The sequence below is a fragment of the Caretta caretta genome, chromosome 11 (genome assembly GCF_965140235.1).
Source record: "Caretta caretta isolate rCarCar2 chromosome 11, rCarCar1.hap1, whole genome shotgun sequence".
Classification (NCBI taxonomy): Eukaryota; Metazoa; Chordata; order Testudines; family Cheloniidae; genus Caretta; species Caretta caretta.
Window position 1 is genome coordinate 81,156,818 of NC_134216.1, and position 22,598 is coordinate 81,179,415.

Sequence of the window (22,598 nt, forward strand, 5' to 3'; positions counted from 1 at the left end):
TGACACCCCCAAAGGGGACTTACTCTTCCTTGAGGGTAGACCACATGGCCTCTGAGACTCAACCTCTGGCTCCAGCACTCCCATTTCATACCATGAGCTCTGCCCAGGGAGTCCAGCTGAGACAGGCTCCTCGTCAGAGGCTTGTGCACTCTACTGGGACCAGTGCCCCTCAGCAAGTATGGCAGCCCTTTCATCATGGAATAGGGTTTATTAGTCAAGCAAAGAGAGCAGCAGAATTCCTTAGGTTAGAGAGAAATAAAGGTTGAGAGACGTTGTCCACCTGGCCAAGCCAGTGCAATCACCAGCCAAACTGCTCTGGCCGCCACTTCTGTCTCTGTCAGGCCAAGGTGAGAGTCCTGTGTCTCTCCAGAGGCCAGCACTTAACCCCTCATGTGACACCTTTTCCTTTGCTCTCAGGCTGGGGCTTTGCTCTGCTTCTCTGCAGAGAAGTGGGGAAAAAATCTCCTTCCTCTTGGTCACTGATTGCTGGGTGTGAATGTTCTGGTCCCTGTGGCTCCACTGTCTTTTCGGGTTTTCCATGGACATGGTGGGCCTTGGCCAGCCCTTCACTGACCCATTCAGCCCGCTCCAGACAGCTAGGTGACACACACACCCCATGTCTCCTGTGCTGCTCCAGGAGCAGGTTAACCCCCCCGGGCAGCAGTGCAAAGTACAGAGGGAAACTGATACACATAGGCTTCATAAAAATATTACAGAAAATTCCCCTTTCATCACAGTCCTAAGGGGAGAGGAACAGAGCCCTCCCTGGATGGGACATGGCTTCTCATCCCAATCTCTATTTCCAACTCACCCCGCAGCAGCAGGAAGTTTGCAGAAGAGAAATGGCCGGTTGCTGTTATGGCAGCACTTTTATGGGAACAGGGAAATGAAATTAAACCTGTTATTCCTGGTTCACACAGTGGTGAGCAACAGAAAATCAGTCCAAGTGAATGAGAGGGAGCTGCCAAATGGCCTGTGTCATTTTCCACGTCTGCAGCAGCAGCTGCTCCGTGCAGAGCAGGGTGGGGAGGATACACCCTGACAGGCCTGGGCTGTTGTGCCTGTGGGCGGTCTCTCTCCCCAGGCCCCAAGGGAGATTGGCACCTTTGGGTGGAGATGACACAGCGCTGCTTTCTCCGGGGCATGCAGAGAGGCACCGAACTCGGGAGGAGCCGGGGGCTTGGCAGCTCCCAGGATCAGAGAGAGCCTGGGGAGACACAGAGCCCAGAGACAGAAAGGTGAGGAGCCCCACCATCTCTTCATTCAGGCCCTAAGCCAGGACAGAGTCCCAGACCCTGGAGACAGATTCAGGGTCCCGTGTGTCTCTGACTCTCCCCAGGATACAGAGCAATTTGTCTCCGTGCAGCTGGGGCAGAGCTGATGGGGGATCCCACTGCTGCCTGCATGCCCCGGAGAGGAAAGATCTCTTCTCTGGGGCAGGGCGCAGAGACAGCTGGGCTCACCAGCCCCCAGGCCCAGGGTAGGACAACAGCAGGGCAGGGCTCATCAGTAACTGGGGGCTGTATGTGGCTCAGCTTCAGGGCTTGTTTGGGGCCACCAGGATTTTTATCCCCAAGGTGAAGGGTTTGTGCAGACAGGGCTTCTCCTCTCGGGAACAGAAGCCCTCCAAACCTTCTCATGCCTGGGGTATCCGCAAAGAGGGACTGGAAACCTCCCTTCCCCTCCCTTCACATCACCTGTGGATCCAGGCAGATCTGGGAGCTGGGACTCTCCCTCCTAACTTATTGCTCCTGCTGCCCTTTTCGGTCTCTCCCCCTCCTTCACCTTTCCTCCCTCAGAGTGTTCACTCTCCTGCGTTCAGCAGCTCTGGGACTCGCAGCCCCCCCCCCCCCCCCCCCCCCCCGGTAACCGTGATTGTGTAATGCGGGTCCATTTGTGCAGAGTCACTTTTCTGCCCGGCCCCAGCCTTTTCCCCTGGGTCTCTCCCCTCACCTGCAGGCTCCGGGTGCGGGGCTGGTGCGGGCAGAGCCCGGGGCTGCCCCAGGGGCTGGCTCCAGCCCCCGCAGAATGTCCGCCTTTGGACGGAATTCTAAGTTTAAGTAGAAGGTCCAGGGAGGCTCAGGGCTGGTGCTGAAGGCCTGTTGTGGGCTGAGACAAGGAGGCAGCAGGATGCCCTCTCAGTGTTGTCCTAAGGGCAGCAACAGCAGCAGCCCCAAGAAAGGGACCCTGCCCCCATCCGAGCAGGGTTTGAGGGGCGGGCTGGGGTGTCCATGGGATCCCTGAGGCTGGGCCAACGGGCTGGATTCTGATCAATCCTGGCTCCTTCCACAACAGGAAATGGGAGCAGGAGGGGAGCAAATAGCCCAGATGGTGCCATGTCTCTACCGCTCAGCACAGATGCTCCCAGCTGCAGAGACCCTCTGTAACATCCCCCTCAGCACAGCACTGCCTGCTACTGCCTCCTCTCAGTCCCCAACACTCCCCTTTCTGCCCAGGATCCCCACTCTTCCCCCCAAGCATCACACTTCATCTCCTCTGCCCATCCTCACCCCTGCCGCCCCCTATGCCCTGAGCCCCACTAATGGGCAGGGTAGGGACAAGTGGTACCAGGGCCAGGTATAAATTTTTCTGGAAATTTCCATGGCAATCGATGGAGCAAGCAGCCCCCAATTCTCCTTTTGTTACACAGGCCTGAAGGCTCCTTAACCCCTTTGGAAATCTGGCCCATTGTGGGTAAAGCTGAGAGTAGCCAGACTGATCTGTCTGAGTCATCACATGTGGGGCAGGAGTTCACAACCCCCAATTCTCTCCTGGCACCTCAGCTGTGCTGAGAGGCCCCAGCTCCCATTGAAACTGAGGTGGATTGCAGGTTCGCAGCCTCTGAAAAATAAGGCCATGAACCATCCGTGGGAGCTGGGGGCCTCTGCCCGAGAACCTGCCCTTGCACCTCCACCACTCAGCTCTCCTGACAGCAGCTGTCAATGGCTCCCTGAGGGAGGGCAGGCACTGGCTTCTCTCTTGGGATTTATACTACAATTTCAGCTTAAGAAACTCTCCCTTGGTGATGCTGAGAATCCAGCCGACCCCATTGTAAGGGACCAGGACCTAGGCAGCCTTGCCTAGGCATCACTGATGGCCTGGGGTCTGCACATGAGTGACAGCAGACGCTGAGCAGGACTGAGAGGAAAGCAAGATCATGGACAGAGTCCGGCCAGGGTTGGAGACCTGAGATCACAGCCAGGCCACAGCGAGGAGGCAAGACTCAGGCTGCAATAGAGACCGGCAATCAGGAGACAAGGCAAAGTGTAGCAAGCCAAAGCCAGGGGTTTCCCAGACAACTTCCTGGGCAACGCCCAGGGTTAAATAGGGTGCTAGGCAAATCAGAGGGCAGCAGGATGCCGTCACGCCGGCTCCCTTGGGTGGTAATTTCTGAGGCACAATCGCATCACAGTGATCCCCAGCTGTGCCTCTGTAGATCCAGGCTCTAGGTCACAGGCCCTGACAACCACCAATACCTAATCTCTTCCTGTTTTATTACACCAATATAGATAAGGCTGAGATGAGCTTATTGTTTCATAGCTGGTCTTTGAAGTGCTCTAAAATCCACATGCTGGTTTGGGCTCTCTTGAAAGCTGCTGTGCCCTGTCGAGGTCTGTGGTCATGTTCTTGGTCCAAATTTAAGGTTATCTGAGCGAGGTGTTCCCAAGATACAGTCCCTCATGTTATCTGCACACTCTGGGGGCACCCACCTTTACCCTCTTCCTAGGGCTCAAGGCGTAACCCTGTTAACTTAGGCACCCACCTTCATCCTTCCCTGGGCTCAGGGTATAACCTCACACTCTGTGGGTTTCCAGGGTCTTTTACCAGCGAAAGAGCCTTACACAGTAATATCCTACTTAACCTCTCGTTATTAACAATCACCAAAACAGAATACACACACTAGGTATATATTGCTCACCACTCCCAATAGACGAACTTTTTCTGCCGGCCAATAAGAATCAGGTAACCTGGGAACTCCAGTTTCTGCACGATCTAGTCGGCAGGGTGTTGAGACCTGGCAGCTCTGCTCTGGGGCTGTGTCCTGGAGTTAGGTTCCAAAGAACTTTCTTTTGGACCCCAGTTTATATAGTGAAACTTGAGTCCTGCTTAGCTGTACCTTAACTAATCATTTACTAAAGTATTACAAAATAATTCTTTGATCAATCCTACCATATTGAGAAAAAATTCTCTACCCCACCACCTTAGCTCATTTACGAACTTGCAAAATTAGTAGTTATGTAATAGACATAAACAAGCAAAGAACCGAACAGAAACCATGCAGCTAAACAATAGAGAAGCAGGGACCATAACGGCAAAACAATAAAGAAATGGAGGTTTCACACCCACAACTGTTCATAAGTGATTCCTTGCCAGACAGGATGCTGTCAAACAAGGTTTTCTTTAAACGTCTTAAGATCTGTTTCTTTATCTGGTGACGGTGGGTGCTCTTAGGGCAGGATCACTTCCCTAACAGCCCAAAATCACATGTTTTAATGTAATTTAGATAGAATGTGAGGATGTGACTTCCTGCTTTCTCCTAATCTGGCTGCAAAAAAAGACCTCAGACCATACACCCGCTCCAAAAAAGGGACAGGGACATTTCCTGCTCGCTTCTTAGATTTTTGCACAAACCTACGGCTCTACCTTTGGCTCTGAACTGCCCCACGTGGATCTCAGCTGATCAGGATTGAGCACCCACGGCCCCTTTGGGGAAGCAATCCTGGAGTTGTTAGGAGGGGTTAGCGTTAGCTCCAATCGCCAGCTCCAGTCTGCCTGACACACTGGCTGCTGCTCTGTGGCCGACAAGTGTGTGTAGAAGCACAGCTGACATCGGTCACGGGGTAGCTCAAGGCACCGTGCTGTATAGACCAGAGACCAGAGGTGACAGTAAGCTGGTACGCCCTGGCTTCCCCAGGTGGCAATTTAAAGGGCCTGGGGCTTCCAGCAGCGGCTGGAGCCACAGGCCCTTTAAATAGCCCCTGGAGCCCTGCTGCCAGAGCCCTGGAGTAGCAGAGGCAGACCGGGGCGCCGGCAGCGGTTTAAAGGGCCCGGAGCAGGTGCAGCGGCCGAGCCCTGGGCCCTTTAAACTGCTGCTGTAGCCCCCAGCTGCCGCTGCTACCCTAGCGGAGGAGGGCACTTACTGGTACAGGGCAGGTCGGGGCTGCCTCTGACCCCCCGATTCTCGCCCCTTCCGCCCAAGGCCCAGCCCCTTCCGGGGGCCAGAGCCGGCCCCAACCCAGCCCGGTATCAGTAAGTCCTTATTTCTACTTTCATCCCTGCCAGAGACGGAGTTGGAGCCGGTCCCTTGACAGCGGTCTGAGGCTGTCTGACTGCTGGGCATGTTATTACTCAGTCTGCTCCAGGAAATGGGCGTTTCTTGGAAGTTTTGCCTCAAGAGCAGAGCTTTCGTCTCAAAGAGCCGATAGTTCCAAGTGCTGTAAATCCCCCTGCAGACTCAGATTACTTTAAATATTGTTGTGTCAGGTTAGGGCTGGGTTAGAGTGAGTGGTGCAAGTTGGAGTCATTTGGTCAAGGGGTTCCTCTGATATAGCTGCCCCCAACCCCAAAATAAAAAGTTAATGTTAACGAAGTGCAGTCAAATCCATCTCCATATGAGGCTCCAAAACCATACAGAAGGTCAATAATCATGTCTTACCTGTTCTCTTCTCTCCATCTCACCCCATTTCACTTTCCCACCTTCTGTGTGGCACCCCCCCTTCTCCCCCCCCCCTCCTGTTCTCACCTTATTCTGGGCATGTGAAGAGCTGATTCAGGCAGCAAGGGGACCGCCCATCAACAAGACACAGAAGACAGCCATGGCCTCAGCAGCGCCCATAGGGAAAGCGTTAGAAGAAGCCACTTGCTCCATCTGCCTGGAGTATCTGACGGTGCCAGTGACCATAGACTGTGGGCACAACTTCTGCCAAGCCTGCATCACCCAGTACTGTGAGCAAAGGAAGCCTGAATCAGGCACACAGTTCCCCTGTCCTGAGTGCCGAGCGCTGTTCCAGAAAGGGAATTTCAGGCCAAACAGGCAGCTGGCCAATATCGTAGAGAGCATCAAACCACTGAGGTTACAGCCTGAGAAAGCTCAGAATGAAAATCTGTGTGAGACACACAAGGAAAAACTCCAGCTTTTCTGTAAGAAGGACGGAAAAGCCATCTATGTGGTCCCCATAGAGGAAGTTGCCCAGGGTTATAAGGTAGGAATCACTGCTGCTCTTGCTGAAGGAACCCCTTAAATGCCCCATTGTGTTTCTCCAGAGCCAGCTGCTGGGAGGGGGGGAGTGGGAACTCACACGACTTAAGGGAGGTGGATCCAGGGATCCAGGTGCTGCCAGGCTGGGCAGTGAGGGGTCCGTCTGGCTCCATCTCTCTGCCAGGCAGGGCTTCCAATGCGAGGTGACCACAGCCACCTTATGGCATCTGAGTGGAGGCATCCAGGACTGGTGCTCTTCCCTCGTCAGTGTGTGGGTGAGGGCTGAGGGGTTGGCTCAGACTGTGGGTTTGGGGCTTGCTTGCAACTTTGCAACATCAGGAAGGAAAGGCCTTGGATTCTCCATTTTGCAGGCATCTCCCATGGAGACCCGGGCATATCCCATTGGGGCTTTACCCAGCATGGGTGTCTATGTGTGTTATGGGGTTGGGTGAGGGAGGGTTGTTTGAAGAGGGGCCCAAAGGGGAGGGGAAGTGGAGTGTGTGAGAGCAGGAGAGGGAGGTATGTCCAGTGTGGGACATTGGGAGCTGGCCTGAGATGAATGACATCCCCCAAACAAATGACACCTGTGAGATGAGGAAATGGGGAAAGGGGAATAGAGATGGGGCTGGATCCTGGGCCCCATGGTCTGTGCTTGGTGTTGCACCATAGACACATAGATCTTCCCCCCCACGCGAGGATTCCCCTGCCCTGGTTAGCGCTAGGGGCTGCAGGGCCTGGGCTGGACTCAGTGTCTTGGCACTTCAGCTAAACTCCTGCGTTCCAGAGGACTCTGAGTGCGACAGCCGGGTGGGGAAGAGTCTCCCCTGGGATCAGCGTCTCAGCCAGACCATGCCCCAGGCCCTGCAGTGCTGCCCCTGCTATCTCTGCCCAGGGCATTCTCCTGGCTTTGTTACTGAAATGTGCATTTCACACAGGACCAGATTGAGGCCACCCGAGGCCCAGGCTCCACACACTGTCACCGGGCCCTGCTATGACCCTGCCCCACTGGCAGTGGCTGTAAAAGGGACCATACACCCAAGGGCTGTCTGCTGCGGGTGGGACCTGCAAACTTCTTTGAACAGGCAGGGTGTGTGGCTGGGGGCTCCCTCCCCTTGGGGACACTGGGGACAGGAGCGGGGGGGTCCCCTCTCCCCTGAGAAAGAGAGATACAGGATCAGGGAATCCCATCTCCCTGCAGTACTGTCTCTCTTTTGGTGGGTGGAAGAGCTCTCCCCTTCCTGCCACACACAGCGTCCTCTGCGGGGTTACAGTTGGCAGGTTAACACCCCCTAGAGACACATGGCATTATCTTTCTGGTGACTGGCTCAGGCTCTCTGCAGACTCAGGCAGGTGTCACTGTGTCTGTCACACTCAGGGCATGTTTCAATATTTAATTTGCAACCCGGAGGGTTTGAATCATGCATTTTTAATGGATGCCAAGAGCCTGAGGTAATCACGACTCCAGTAGCTGGGGTCTAGACATGGTCCTATAGGGCCTCTGCTTTCACCAACCCTACCTCCTGCAGTCTTCACCCAACAGACAAGCAGACTAATGGATGTTTATCTCACACGGTGCCCCTGAAGGTGAAACTCCAGGAAGCCCTGGGCCCTCTGAGGCAGGCACTGGAGGAGGCCCTGGAGCTGACATCTAAAGAGCAGAAGAAATACATGAATTGGCAGGTGGGTGTCTGGGTTCATCCTTCCCTGAGCCCTTCCCCCTGCAGTGCTCCTGGGGATGCGGGGCTGTAAAGCTGCAGGCTGAGGTTATAACCTGCTCTGGCTGTTTGCCCTGGGACAGTGCAATGGTGCCAGGAGCAGGAAATGTCTCTGACGGGGATCCTAGTGCAGCAGCCCTGGTTGGAGGAGCAGTTCCTGGCCCATGGGTAGCAGCACAGACTCACCACAGGACTGTCCATACACCCAATCCCCACTCACTGCACCCCGACCTCTGCACCCCCCCCAACTCATCCTGCACCCACCCACCCACTGTCCAGTACACACAGACCCACTCGCTCCTCATGCAGCCAGAGCAACCAATTGGGGGGGGGGGGTTCAGACCCTTCTAAAGAGTGGGCAGGAGACACCCCTCGTTTGAGGGGAAATCCCCTCTGATTGGCTGCCTTTCCCCTTCCTGATAGTGAAGGGCAGCCAATCAGAGCTATGATGTATGTTGATGGACAGCCTGGTCCCTCAGCTTGTGTAGCAAGGAGAGCTCCTGCCCCTATTCCCGCATGCCTCCATATGCTGACCCCCACCCATGTACCACTGTCCCTGTGCTGAGCTTTATCCAGCACCCATGTACCACTGCCTCTGTGTGTGGACCCCTATCCCACTCCCCATGATTGATCCTATCCTCCCTCAGTCTGTTCCCCCCCCCCCCCCCGAGTCCCTGGTCCCAGCTCGCCCTTCTTACCACAGGGGTCTTCTTGGGACCTTCTGATTTCAGGGAGAGGCCAGATGCTCCCATCCCAGCTTCACTGTTCAAAGGGTCACCAAGGGTGGCCACTGCCTGCCCCCAATGCAGCAAGAGCACCAGGATCTACAGGAGAGGGACACGGCCCTCCCACCCTGCCCCTGAGACTCCCACCCCCAGATCAGGGGAGGGGGTGGGGGTGGAGATACAGGAGCAGCGATTGGGAGTGTGACCCAGGTACTTTTTCTCAGAAGGGCATTTTGCATTTCCCTTATGGTGATCCATTACTCTAAAGCCTCATATGGATACGTGATCATCGCAACCCAAGACTAGCAGCCCTGCTCACTAACCCCGAGGCAGACTCAGTTCAGTGTGTGCCCAGCTCTGGCTCCTGCGGTTTGTTCCTTCTCCATTTTTTACTAAAGGACAAAGTGGAGAATCGGAGACGGTCGATCACACGTGAATTTAAGAAACTGCACCAGCTTCTGAGTGAGGAAGAGCAGCTGCTCCTGCGGAGACTGGCGGAGGAGGAGAGGGAGAGTCTGCAGAGACTACAGCACAATATAACAAAGCTTTCAGAGCAGAGTGCTGCACTGATCAGTCTCATCACAGAGATGGAGGAGAAGCGTCAGCAACGGGCTGCTGAACTGCTGCAGGTGAGACTGTTAACAATCTCCCCATCCATCCTGTGGCCTTAAACTCTCTGGTCAGTGACTAGATCCCAGGAATTAGTGACCAATCCTATTTCCTGCGCCTGCTCTGACAGTTTCCCGACATGAACAGAAGCCCAGGCGTGACATCCTGTCGGTGCCGACACGTGCAGTCTATGTTGGAGAGAAACGCAGATACAGCAGGGGCTTTGCCTGTCGAACGGGTGGAGCAGAAGGAGCAAGGGGCTGATGTGGTCCCTGCTGAGCCAGCTGGAACTTGCCCCAATGCTGCTGATGAGCAGAGATTCTCAGTGGTGACAAGGGGGCGTCCAGAGGGGGGAAACACAAGACAAAGTGAACTCTCAAATTCATGAAATGAAAGGGCCAAGACTCTCATCACTGGCCATTGGTGCTGGGGGCCTCCATCTCTGGGTGCCAGCCTGGGATACCTGGGGGCTGATATTGGGAAGGGCTGAGCACCCACACAACAGCTGAAACAATGGGAGCTGCAGCTGCTCAGGGTGAGGATCTGGGCCCTGTCTCCTTAGATCTGCAGCAGGAAGCCGTACAGGTGTGAGGCTGGGAACAGTTTGGTGGAAAATCTGCAGGTAAGTGGCGGGACAGACAGAGGTGTGTTAGGGATTCTGCTGCTTTCCTTGTCCCAACACAGCTCCTTGTTCAATGTTCGCAGAATGTCACATCCCCCGAGTCTGTGCCATTGTCACATGACACTCAGCTCCTCTGAGAGTCAGAGCCAGGGTGACGGGGCACCTGAAATCGGTGATCACTGCTGAGTGTCCTGCAGAGAAGCGGCTGTGTTAAATATTGTGGATTCAATGTGGTAGAGAATGGAAAGTCTGCAGCCTTTTTTTGAAGGCTTTTGCACATGGTGTTAACCCCGCTCCCTGTCTTTCTGTCTCCTTTCAGGGTGTGAAAAGCACATTGATCAGGTCTGTGCCCATTTCCATTTCTCCTTCTGTTCCCATGAGCAATGTGGGTGCAGAGCAGATGAGTGATCATGGGACGTTTTCTTCACAGGAGTGAGCATGTGAAACTCCAGCCACCAGAAGCCGTTTCTCCTGCCCTGAAGAACGGGTATAAAATCTGCCTTGACATGAGGGAAATGCTGGCGAGATTCACTCGTGAGTGAGAGCTGCTGGCTGGGTTTCCTTTACATGTGGGTGGGGAGGAGAACTGGCATGTGTTGTGCATGGGGACAAATGGTGTAGGCCACATTGTGACCAGCAGGCTGGTGTGGCAGCAGCCCCAAAGCCAAGACCTGGCCTCCCTAAACTGGGAGAAATCCCCTTGCTAGGGTGTTGACAGTCATTCACTGCAAGTCACTGGGATCTGGGCTCCATTTCTTAGAGAGGTTTGAAGTAGAGCTGGGCAAAATGTTTTTAGTTAACTTGCCAGAAAATTATATTTCGGGTTGACTGAAACGATTTGTGAATTCATGCTGAGTTTTCTGAATAGTTTCAAATGAACTGAAAAAGGTGCTGTGGTGGGCTGCACTCCTGGGGTGGAGCCTGGAAGCTACTGGAACCACTGCCCTCCCCCGAACTATCCATCTGGGTTGGCCTCTCACACAGCTTTTGCTGATGGCACACAGCCAGCCCCTCCTGGCCCTGTTATCACCCAACATAACAGTAGGTGGCGCCACACCCCCAGCTGAGGTACCTGAGTGCTTTACCTAAGCCATGGAGGCACCAGCCAATTTCCAAGATCCCAAGTCCTGCCCTTCTGGAGTGTAAACCCAGAATTATACCATCTTGCACTGGAGAGGGATCTGTACAGTGCAAGCTCATTAATTATTCTGCTCCCTCCTCGCTGTAGGGAAGATATGCATCAGCCTTTGTTAACAGAGCTAAGATTCCCTAACACTTTACTCAAAAACTCACACTGGCTAACATAAAACAGATTTATTAATGACAGAAAGATAGATTTTAAGTGATTATAAGTGATTACCTAGCAAATAAACAAAAATGCAATCTAAGCCTAATATACCAGACAGGATTTAAATCAAACAGTGTCTCACCCTGTTAGCAAGTACAAGCAGTTTGTAGATGTTCTATACACAGGCAGGAATCCTCTCTTCCAGCCTAGGACCAGCACTTCCCCCAGGTCAGTCTTTGTTCCTTAGGTGTTTCCGAGTGTTGAGCTGTAGAGGGAGTGAGGCCCCTTGGTGAGATCACTTCCCCCTTTTATAGTTTCTTTCATATGTCAGGAACCCCTTTGTTCCAAGCCAAGTTCCCAGCCCAATTTGTGGAAAAATACAGGTACCCAAATGGAGTTCAGTAACATTCAGTCTAGTCACATGCCCTTGCATGCTTGATGAGTCATGGCAGCCATTATCCATAGGGTGGCTGAAGCGTCCCCAGGTGAAGACAAGCCTTTTCCATGGCTTGCTGTTTTCGCTGCTGAACCATTGGCACTGTCTAGCTTTTTCATTGTTGTACCTGAAAGGCTAGTTGTGGGTGTTACCCAGAGCACGCACATTTGAAATACAGATACATAGTCAATATTCATAACATGAGAGATAAAAATGTTACATGCACACAAATAGGTTAATCATATTCAGCAAATCATAACTTTTCCATATACACCTCACATGGCACATTTTGTACAAGATGTAGCATAAAGTGTAAAGGGGGACTGGCAGCCCATGCAGCTTATCCTAGATGGAGGAGGCAGTAAGTGGGGTAAAGGCCCCTCCCCTCCTCACTGCCCCAGCCTCATTAGCAACAGCCCCTGTTCCCCCAATGCCCAGTTACAGTTCCCAGCACCCCCCTCTACCCTGCCCAGTCATCCTTCCCATGCCCTGGGGGAGAGGCCGGGTTGAGCAAGGGAAGGGCCTGGTTGTGGGGTTTGCCTGGCTGGAAGGTGATGCCCATCGGGCCAGCATGGAGAGTCCCTGCTGCACCCCCTGGGGCAGGACTGCCCATCCAGTGTGTGTGGGGACAGCGCCGACCTATGCTTAGTAACAAACCAGCCACACATGGCCTCAAAGCAATAGAGCTTCCCTGGGGCCTGGCCCTTCCATTGCTCCCCTCTGCACCCTAGGCACCCACCTCTCTCCTCATTCCCTCTACCCCTCCCCTTCCCCCTGCCCCCTCCAATACCAGCCAGTCCCTTCCTCCTACACTGTGGCACTCTTACGCTCCCCCTTTCCTACTCCCTTTGACACTCCCAATGCCTGCTTTTCCTGCATTGGTTCCAGGGCCACCCCTCATCCTCCAATGCCTGCCCCTCCCCACACCCTTGGTTCCCCCAAGCCTGATCCTCCTCTTCTCTTTGCTTTCCCAGCCTAGTATCTGCCCTCTGGGGCCTGCCCCTCCCCTACCCCCACTGATATCTCCCCTTTGTCCTGCCCTTCCCCTCTAACCCCACTGACACACACACACATGCACTCACATGCCAGTATTCTCCTCAAGTTCTTTCCCGTGGGTGGACAAGGCCCTAACTCCCCTTTAAGGCAACAACACCCCGACACAGCGATTAACTGGGACACAGGTTAATTTCCCTTAGATCTTAGTGACCAGCCCCTGCCCTCAGCACTAACTCTGTGACTTTCTCCCCAGTGGACGTGACTCTGGATCCAGACACGGCTCATCCCAACCTTGTTCTGTCTCAGGATAGGAAACATGTGATACGCAAAACCAAACGACAAAATCTGCCCAATAATCCTGAGAGATTTGATCCCTGTGTCTTTGTCCTGGGTGCTGAGGGATTCACAGGAGGGAGGCATTACTGGGAGGTGGAGGTGGGAGACAAGACTGGATGGATTCTGGGGATTTGTAAGGAGTCTGTGAGCAGGAAGAGTCCAGATCACCTGTTGCCTAAAAATGGATACTGGACTATGTGTCTGAGAGATGGGGAATATGAGGCCCTCACCTTCCCCGCAATCCCCCTCCATGTGGGCATCAAGCCCAGCCAGGTTGGGATTTTCCTGGATTATAAGGCAGGCGAGGTCTCATTTTACAATGTGACTGACAGATCCCATCTCTTCACTTTCACTGACACCTTCTTTGGAACAGTCCGTCCTTTCTTCAGTCCCTGTGCCAATGCTGGAGGTAAAAGTGCAGCTCCCCTCATAATCTGCTCAGTCCCAGCTCAGGCCAGAGGGAATCCTGGTCCCTGAAGGTGACACCTAAGCTGGCCACTCACACATTGCCAGAATACCAGACTTCCTGACACTTCTGGAAACAGCCTGCTCCTGCCCCCCCCCCCGGTGTGATGGTGAAAAGGACATCAACTTCCCCCCACTTCCCACCTTCACCCCTCTCACTTTCCAGAACCCAGCCTCTGATGTGGGGAAGAGGAGATAGGGGTGCAGTCATGAGGGGATGGGGTGCAGGCTGCTGGGCTGTGTAGGATCCAGGGCAGGGAGGAGTTTGTAGAAGCAGGAATGGAAAAGCCCAGATCACAAGAGGCAGGCTGGGCGGAGGCGGTTGTAATGAGGGGGTAGGGGAGAGAGGCCCAAGGAGGAAGAGCCCCTGGCAGAAATGACAGAGGGGAGGAGAGGAGCCCAGTGAGTGCAATGGGGCCAGTGAGCGGCAGGTACATCCCAGCATTTCCTGGCCTGGGTGAGTCTCTGCCCATGGAGGGGAGTGAAGCGGCCACAGGGGTGGTGCGGGGGCAGGAGTGAGAGCGCCGGGGCTGTGCTATAGGGGCTGCTCTGCGCTGCAGACTCAGCAATGGGGGGGAGCTGGTCCCAGCGCGATGGAGGGAGGGGTGGGGAGAGCTGGGGAGGCGATTCGGTGGCTGGGCAGGGGAAGGAGAGTGAGAGCCCAGCCCCAGGGCGGTGTGAGCGAGGGCCCGGGCTGGGCGAATGGCACCCACTTGCTGGGAGGAGCAAGCTTTTTCCCCCCTTCCAATTTTTTGCTCCTCCTTTGTGCATTGTGACAAACGGCTCCCAGCACAGGGCAACACTGGCGAGAAATACTCAGATACCGCTAACGGGTTTCTGCTCCTCCCTTGTGCATTGTGACAAACGGCTCCCAGCACGGGGCAACACTGGAGAGAAATACTCAGATACCACCACTAATGGGTTTTTGCTGCCCCGTCACAGTTTGTTCCCCCCTTTACCCATCCCCTTGTCCAGGGGTTGCAGATTGTGATGGACAGGAATCATTCACTCCTGTCAGACTTTCTTCCCATGTAACAGCTCAATTTTAAATACTGAGAGAAAGAAAAAAAGAGATTTTTCTGATTTAGAAAATGCTGTGATTGTAACAAGGTGTATATACGAGAATATTTTAATTTACATTTCAACAGTATTTCAAAAACATGCCTCTAAACACACTCTTAGAAATGGAATTAGCACATATTGTTTGAATGTTCATTGACAAGTACATTAAAATTTAACTTCTCTAAATAGCTGATTTTTGTTGTTGTTTTAACTGTTATTTCAAGAAATCCCAAATATTTATTGTTACAAAATAATTATAAAACTGTCAGACCAGTTTATTCAATTCTACGTACAGCACAATGTTCACGGGTTATAAACATCACTACACACGCACTCAGGCAGCTCTTCCTTTCGCCCACCAGGGGCCGATGTGGCACGACCACAGCTGGCTGCTGTCATCAGAGCAGCCTCTGGTGGAGCCAGGCTCGGGGGCAGAGGGGGGCCACACAGGGCTGCTGAGGGGCCACAGGCTGGGGTTCAGAAGGGCTAGTTGTGGGGACAGACTGGGGCGTGGGCTCAGGAGCTAGTAGGATGACAGCACTGAGCTAGGGTCTGAGTGGGTGGGGGGCTCCACATGCGGATGGAGGGTAGGGTGAGTGACGGGGCACATGGGGATGGAGGGAAGGGTGAGTGACGGGACACATGAGGAGGGGGAACGGGATGCAGGGATGGGGCAGATGTGCCTGACTGAATGGGAGAGGCTCGGGGTCAGCCAGAGTCTGCAGGGGGGAGGTTCCCCAACTCCCTAACAATCCCTCCCCCCCAAAAGAAGCTGTTCCAGGCTTCTCCCACCCACACTCAACAACCCTCCAGATTCACTCCCAGGCTTCTTCCCTCTCCCTCAGCTCGTCCGTTACCCTGACTCCCGCAAGCCTTTGCATGGCTTCTGAGGGGTGCGGGAAATACGTTTCTGTATTGTAGTTTAAATGAATTAGTACTCAACTGTCATAAATATAAAGGGAAGGGTAAACCCCTTTAAAATCCCTCCTGGCCAGAGGAAAAATCCTCTCACCTGTAAAGGGTTAAGAAGCTAAAGGTAACCTCGCTGGCACCTGACCAAAATGACCAATGAGGAGACAAGATACTTTCAAAAGCTGGGAGGAGGGAGAAAAACAAAAGGTCTGTGTCTGTCTGTGTGATGCTTTTGCCGGAGACAGAACAGGAATGGAGTCTTAGAATATAGTAAGTAATCAAGCTAGGTATGTGTTAGATTATGATTTCTTTAAATGGCTGAGAAAATAGCTTTGCTGAATAGAATGAATATTCCTGTCTCTGTGTCTTTTTTGTAACTTAAGGTTATGCCCAGAGGGATTCTCTATGTTTAAATCTAATTACCCTGTAGGGTATCTACCATCCTGATTTTACAGAGGTGATTCCTTTTTTACTTCTATTAAAAGTCTTCTTGTAAGAAAACTGAATGATTTTTCATTGGTCTAAGATCCAAGGGTTTGGGTCTGTGGTCACCTATGCAAATTGGTGAGGATTTTTACCAAACCTTCCCCAGGAAGTGGGGTGCAAGGGTTGGGAGGATTTTGGGGGGAAAGACTTGTCCAAACTACGTTTTTTCAGGAACCCAGATAAAGTTTGGTGGTGGCAGCGGAAGTCCAAGGGCAAAGGGTAAAATTAGTTTGTACCTTGGGGAAGTTTTAACCTAAGCTGGTAAAAGTAAGCTTAGGAGGTTTTCATGCAGGTCCCCACATCTGTACCCTAGAGTTCAGAGTGGGGAAGAAACCTTGACATCAACATTCTGTACTAATACGCCTAGTAAAGAATCTATTAGTCAATAAAAAAATTGCTGAATCTTTTTATTTGTATTGTTACAGACATACTTGTTGACAGGTATTTTGAAATAAATTACCACTTATTTCTCCTGCTGCCTCCCCTTTTTCCTCCCCTTCCATCTCCTTCCCCCTCTGCCCAGGAGTCGGTCCCTGGGGGTGTTCGCTGTCCTGGAGGGGCCGTTGGTGCAGAGTCACTTTCCTGCCTGGCCCCAGACCTTTCCCCCGGGGCTCCCCTCACCTGCAGGCTCCGGCCTCGGGGCTGGTGCAGGCAGAGCCTGAGGCTTGGACAGACCCCACTGGGGAGCAGCAGTGGCTCGGCCCAGGCTCCCAGCTCACAATGGAGGCGGCTGGAGCAGCCTCTAACCCAGGCAGCTCATCCGCTGGAGGGAAGGGCCAGGGGAGACTCTGCAGGAAATTTCCCACGCTGTTGAGCTGTCACGGGGCAGGCTAGAGCGAGCGGGCCATGCCCAGTAACAGCTGCTGACGCTGCTGCTCTCACTTGCCATCAGACTCTCCTCCCAGCTGAGGGGTGCAGAGGGGCCTGGTTTGTAGCAGGGGGAGGAATGGGGAGAATCTGTGCAGGGACCAAAACATGGCCAGAGGCAGGTGGAACAGCTGGTGGTGGCAGGGGAAGGGAGAGAACCAGGGAGAAGGTGCAAGAAACCAGGTTAGTGTAGGGGGAGATGCGCTGCCAGACAGGGGCAGAGGGGGAAACACCGGGATAGGGAGGGGCAGAGGGGCTATGAGTTACTACAATGGGATGAGCCATCTGCTGTGGTTGCCAAAATAGGACATGGGGGCAGAGGCTGGTGTTCCTGGCTGGCCCATCGCAGCACCCCCCTCCCCAGGGCTGTGGTGTTAAAACACATTGCCCTATATGTCTTGTTACATAATAATTCATTGTCACTGTATGTGGGTGTGATCTGCTGTGCCGATGCCTGACAGTTACTCTGTTTCCTATAAGCCACTGTGAATGCAACTTCACTCCATTTTATTTGTTTATTTTTAATTCCTTTTTAAAAGCAGTGTTTTGGTTACTCCTGCTTTTCTTAGCACGCCTTGGTTAACACTATGCACATGGGTGTTGTGCTGCTTAGTGTGTGGTTTTAATAATAAATAATCACAGAAAATAGTAATGGATGTTACTATTAAGCAATCACTCCCCGTGTTTGTAGCAGAACAAGGTCCCTCACCAAAGGCTCTTACTTAAATTAAGTTGTCATGGGATAAGAGGGATGATCCTTTCATGGATTGAGAACTGGTTAAAAGACAGGGAACAAAGGGTTGGAATAAATAGTAAATTTTCAGAATGGAGAGGGGTAACTAGTGGTGTTCCCCAGGGGTCAGTCCTAGGACCAATCCTATTCAACGTATTCATAAATGATCTGGAGAAAGGGGTAAACAGTGAGGTGGCAAAGGTTGCAGAAGATACTGAACTGCTCAAGATAGTTAAGACCAAAGCAGACTGTGAAGAACTTCAAAAAGATCTCACAAAACTAAGTGATTGAGCAACAAAATGGCAAATGAAATGTAATGTGGATAAATGTAAAGTAATGCACATTGGAAAAAATAACCCCAACTATACATACAGTGGAAGGAAAAGGCCTGGGTAGAGACCGTCAAATCGTGGAAGTCAACGAATGGCTATGCAGGTGGTGTCGGAGAGAAGACTTTGGATTCTTTGACCATGAGATGGTGTTCCAAGAAGGAGGAGTGCTAGGCAGAGACAGGCTTCACCTAACAAAGAGAGGGAAGAGCATCTTCGCAAGCAGGCTGGCTAACCTAGTGAGGAGGGCTTTAAACTAGGTTCACCGGGAGAAGGAGACCGAAGTCCTGAGATAAGTGGGATACCGGGAGGAAGCACGAGCAGGAATGCGTGAGAGGGCAGGGCTCCTGCCTCATACTGAGAAAGAGAGACGATCAGCGAGTTATCTCAAGTGCCTATACACAAATGCACGAAGCCTGGGAAACAAGTAGGGAGAACTGGAAGACCTGGCACAGTCAAGGAATTAGGATGTGATTGGAATAACAGAGACTTGGTGGGATAACTCACATGACTGGAGTACTGTCATGGATGGATATAAACTGTTCAGGAGGGACAGGCAGGGCAGAAAAGGTGGGAGAGTTGCACTGTATGTAAGGGAGCAGTATGACTGCTCAGAGCTCAAGTACGAAACTGCAGAAAAACCTGAGAGTCTCTGGATTAAGTTTAGAAGTGTGAGCAACAAGGGTGATGTCATGGTGGGAGTCTGCTATAGACCACTGGACCAGGGGGATGAGGTGGATGAGGCTTTCTTCCAGCAACTCACGGAAGTTACTAGATCGCAGACCCTGGTTCTCATGGGAGACTTCAATCACCCTGATATCTGCTGGGAGAGCAATACAGCGGTGCACAGACAATCCAGAAAGTTTTTGGAAAGTGTAGGGGACAATTTCCTGGTGCAAGTGCTGGAGGAACCAACTGGGGCAGAGCTCTTCTTGACCTGCTGCTCACAAACCGGGAAGAATTAGTAGGGGAAGCTAAAGTGGATGGGAACCTGGGAGGCAGTGACCATGAGATGGTTGAGTTCAGGATCCTGACACAGGGAAGAAAGGAGAGCAGCAGAATACGGATCCTGGACTTCAGAAAAGCAGACTTTGACTCCCTCAGGGAACTGATGGGCAGGATCCCCTGGGAGAATAACATGAGGGGGAAAGGAGTCCAGGAGAGCTGGCTGTATTTTAAAGAATCCTTATTGAGGTTACAGGGACAAACCATCCCGATGTATAGAAAGAATAGTAAATATGGCAGGCGACCAGCTTGGCTTAACAGTGAAATCCTTGCTGATCTTAAACACAAAAAAGAAGCTTACAAGAAGTGGAAGATTGGACAAATGACCAGGGAAGAGTACAAAAATATTGCTTGGGCATGCAGGAGTGAAATCAGGAAGGCCAAATCACACCTGGAGTTGCAGCTAGCAAGAGATGTTAAGAGTAACAAGAAGGGTTTCTTCAGGTACATTAGCAACAAGAAGAAAGTCAAGGTAAGTGTGGGCCCCTTACTGAATGAGGGAGGCAACCTAGTGACAGAGGATGTGGAAAAAGCTAATGTACTCAACGCTTTTTTTGCCTCTGTCTTCACGAACAAGGTCAGCTCCCAGATTACTGCACTGGGCAGTGCAGCATGGGGAGGAGATGACCAGCCCTCTGTGGAGAAAGAAGTGCTTCGGTACTATTTAGAAAAGCTGGATGAGCACAAGTCCATGGGGCCGGATGCGCTGCATCCGAGAGTGCTAAAGGAGTTGGCGGACGTGATTGCAGAGCCATTGGCCATTATCTTTGAAAACTCATGGCGATCGGGGGAAGTCCTGGACGACTGGAAAAAGGCTAATGTAATGCCCATCTTTAAAAAAGGGAAGAAGGAGGATCCTGGGAACTACAGGCCAGTCAGCCTCACCTCAGTCCCTGGAAAAATCATGGAGCAGGTCCTCAAGGAATCAATTCTGAAGCACTTAGAGGAGAGGAAAGTGATCAGAAACAGTCAGCATGGATTCACCAAGGGAAAGTCATGCTGACTGATCTAATTGCCTTCTATGATGAGATAACTGGCTCTGTGGATGAGGGGAAAGCAGTGGACGTGTTGTTCCTTGACTTTAGCAAAGCTTTTGACACGGTCTCCCACAGTATTCTTGCCAGCAAGTTAAAAAAGTATGGGCTGAATGAATGGACTATAAGGTGGATAGAAAGTTGGCTAGATTGTCAGGCTCAAAGAATAGTGATCAATGGCTTGATGTCTAGTTGGCAGCCGGTATCAAGTGGAGTGCCCCAAGGGTTGGTCCTCAGGCCGGTTTTGTTCAATATCTTCATAAATGATCTGTAGGATGGTGTGGATTGCACCCTCAGCAAGTTTGCAGATGACACTAAACTGGGAGGAGAGGTAGACATGCTGGAGAGTAGGGATAGGATACAGAGGGCCCTAGACAAATTAGAGGATTGGGCCAAAAGAAATCTGATGAGGTTCAACAAGGACAAGTGCAGAGTCCTGCACTTAGGACGGAAGAATCCCATGCATCGCTACAGACTAGGGACCGAATGGCTAGGCAGCAGTTTGGCAGAAAAGGACGTAGGGGTTACAGTGGACGAGAAGCTGGATAGGAGTCAACAGTGTGCCCTTGTTGTCAAAAAGGCCAATGGCATTTTGGGATGTATATGTAGGGGCATTGCCAGGAGATCGAGGGACGTGATCGTTCCCCTCTATTTGACATTGGTGAGGCCTCATCTGGAGTACTGTGTCCAGTTTTGGGCCCCACACTACAAGAAGGATGTGGCAAAATTGGAAAGAGTCCAGAGGAGGGCAACAAAAATGATTAGGGGACTGGAACACAGGACTTATGAGGAGCGGCTGAGGGAACTGGGATTGTTTAGCCTGCGGAAGAGAAGAATGAGGGGGGATTTGATAGCTGCTTTCAACTACCTGAAAGGGGTTTCCAAGGAGGATAGATCTAGACTGTTCTCAGTGGTAGATGATGACAGAACAAGGAGTAATGGTCTCAAGTTGCAGTGGGGGAGGTTTAGGCTGGATATTAGGAAAAGCTTTTTCACTAGGAGGGTGGTGAAACACTGGAATGCATTACCTAGGGAGGTGGTGGAATCTCCTTCCTTAGAAGTTTTTAAGGTCAGGCTTGACAAAACCCTGGCTGGGATGATTTAGTTGGGGATTGGTCCTGCTTTGAGCAGGGGGTTGGACTAGATGACCTCCTGAGGTCCCTTCCAACCCTGATATTCTATGATTCTATGATGGGGGCTAATTTAGCTACAACAAATCGGGAGAAAGATTTTGGAGTCATCGTGGATAGTTCCCTGAAGATGTCCACGCAGTGTGCAGCGACAGTCAAAAAATCAAACGGGATGTTAGGAATCATTAAAAAAGGGATAAAGAATAAGATGGAGAATATCTTATCTATACACCAAGACAAGGAATACAGGGAACGAACTGGAAGCATTAGCACATTAGCTAAATTATGACTTAATTGGCATCACAGAGACATGGTGGGATAAATCTCATGTCTGGAATATCAGTAAAGAGGAGTACAGCTTGTTCAGGAAGGACAGGCGGGGGAAAAGGGATGTGGTGTTACGTTATACATCAAGAATCTATTCACTTGTTCTGAGGTCTAGAAGGAGATGAGAGGTAGCTCAGTTGAAAGTCTTTGTGTGTAAGGACCAAAGGCGCCGGAAAAGGGGAGGGGACAGCAGAGGCCTCCGCCATGTGTGTGTGGGGGGGAATGGCCCCCGCACTCCCCCACACTCATACACGCGTCGCCCCTGCCCACAGTGCCACTGGCAGGGTATGCGGAGGTACAGCCAGGGAGCACTGTGGAGAGTAGGCACTGCAGGAAGTACCACCCAAGAGACCCAGAGTGACAGTACCCTGCAGCCCTCAGGTTGGACAGGTGTCCCTACTTAATCCAGGAAGATATCTGGGCAACCATATAGATCTTGGTCTGCTACATCTCCTGATTCCAGCCTAACTTTGACCCTGACTCATGATCCTAACCCGATACTGCCTCTGGTCTCTGACCCAGCCTGACCCGGACTCTTTTTTATGAAACTTGGCTTTGTGATTCCTCTACCATTGACCCAGTGACTCTCTTCCCTGGTAGGCAGACCTCATTCCAGCTGTGATTTGTAGGCAAGACTGCCTAGGCTCTGATCCCTTACAATGGGTTAAGATAAAAGTGGGGGGGGGGGGAACAGAAGCTATGTCATGATAGGGGTCTATTAGTGACCCCCAAATCAGGAGAAGGAGGTAGGTGTGCCATTTCTAGAACAAATAACAGAAATATACAAAACATAAGACCTAGTAGTAATGAGAGGCTTTAGCAGATACCTGTTGGAAAAGAAATACAGCAAAACATAAATGGTTCCTATATGTTTTTGGAATGTATCCGGGAGAACCTTTTGTTTCTGAAGGTGAAGGAAGTAACCAAGGGAGTAGCCATTTTCAACATGATTCTGACTAATGGGGTGGAAGGAATTGGTCGTGAATCTGAAGGTTGGAGGCAGTTTGGGTGAAAGTGGCCCTGTAATGCCAGATGCCATGACTGGAAGGGAAGGAAGGAGTGAGAGTAGCAGAACAAGGACAATGACCTTTAACGAACTCAGCGAGCTGGCAGCTAAGATCCCACGGGAAGAAAATCTATGGGAAAAAGGAGTTCAGAAGAGCTGGCAGCGTGTCAAAGAGACACTGATAAAGGTCCAGCCCAACAGCAAGCTTTCCTGATATGAAGGACAGATAGGAAGAATAGTAAGAGGCCCATATGGCTCCATCAGGAGCTTTGTAATGACCTGCAAACCAAAAGGGAATCCTATAAAATGTGGAAAC

At 51.8% G+C, this 22,598-nt stretch overlaps 1 protein-coding gene across 1 annotated transcript; it reads left to right on the top strand.

Moving 5' to 3' along the window:
* Positions 1 to 1,080: 1,080 nt before the first annotated feature.
* Positions 1,081 to 13,959, top strand: LOC125644682 (E3 ubiquitin-protein ligase TRIM39). The gene is made up of 7 exons (XM_048868994.2): positions 1,081 to 1,238; positions 5,764 to 6,203; positions 7,784 to 7,879; positions 9,038 to 9,268; positions 10,190 to 10,212; positions 10,301 to 10,404; positions 12,844 to 13,959. Exons 2-7 carry the CDS (start codon positions 5,817 to 5,819, stop codon positions 13,401 to 13,403), a joined length of 1,401 nt encoding a protein of 466 aa, XP_048724951.1. The 5' UTR covers positions 1,081 to 1,238; positions 5,764 to 5,816; the 3' UTR covers positions 13,404 to 13,959.
* The last annotated feature ends 8,639 nt before the right edge of the window (positions 13,960 to 22,598 follow it).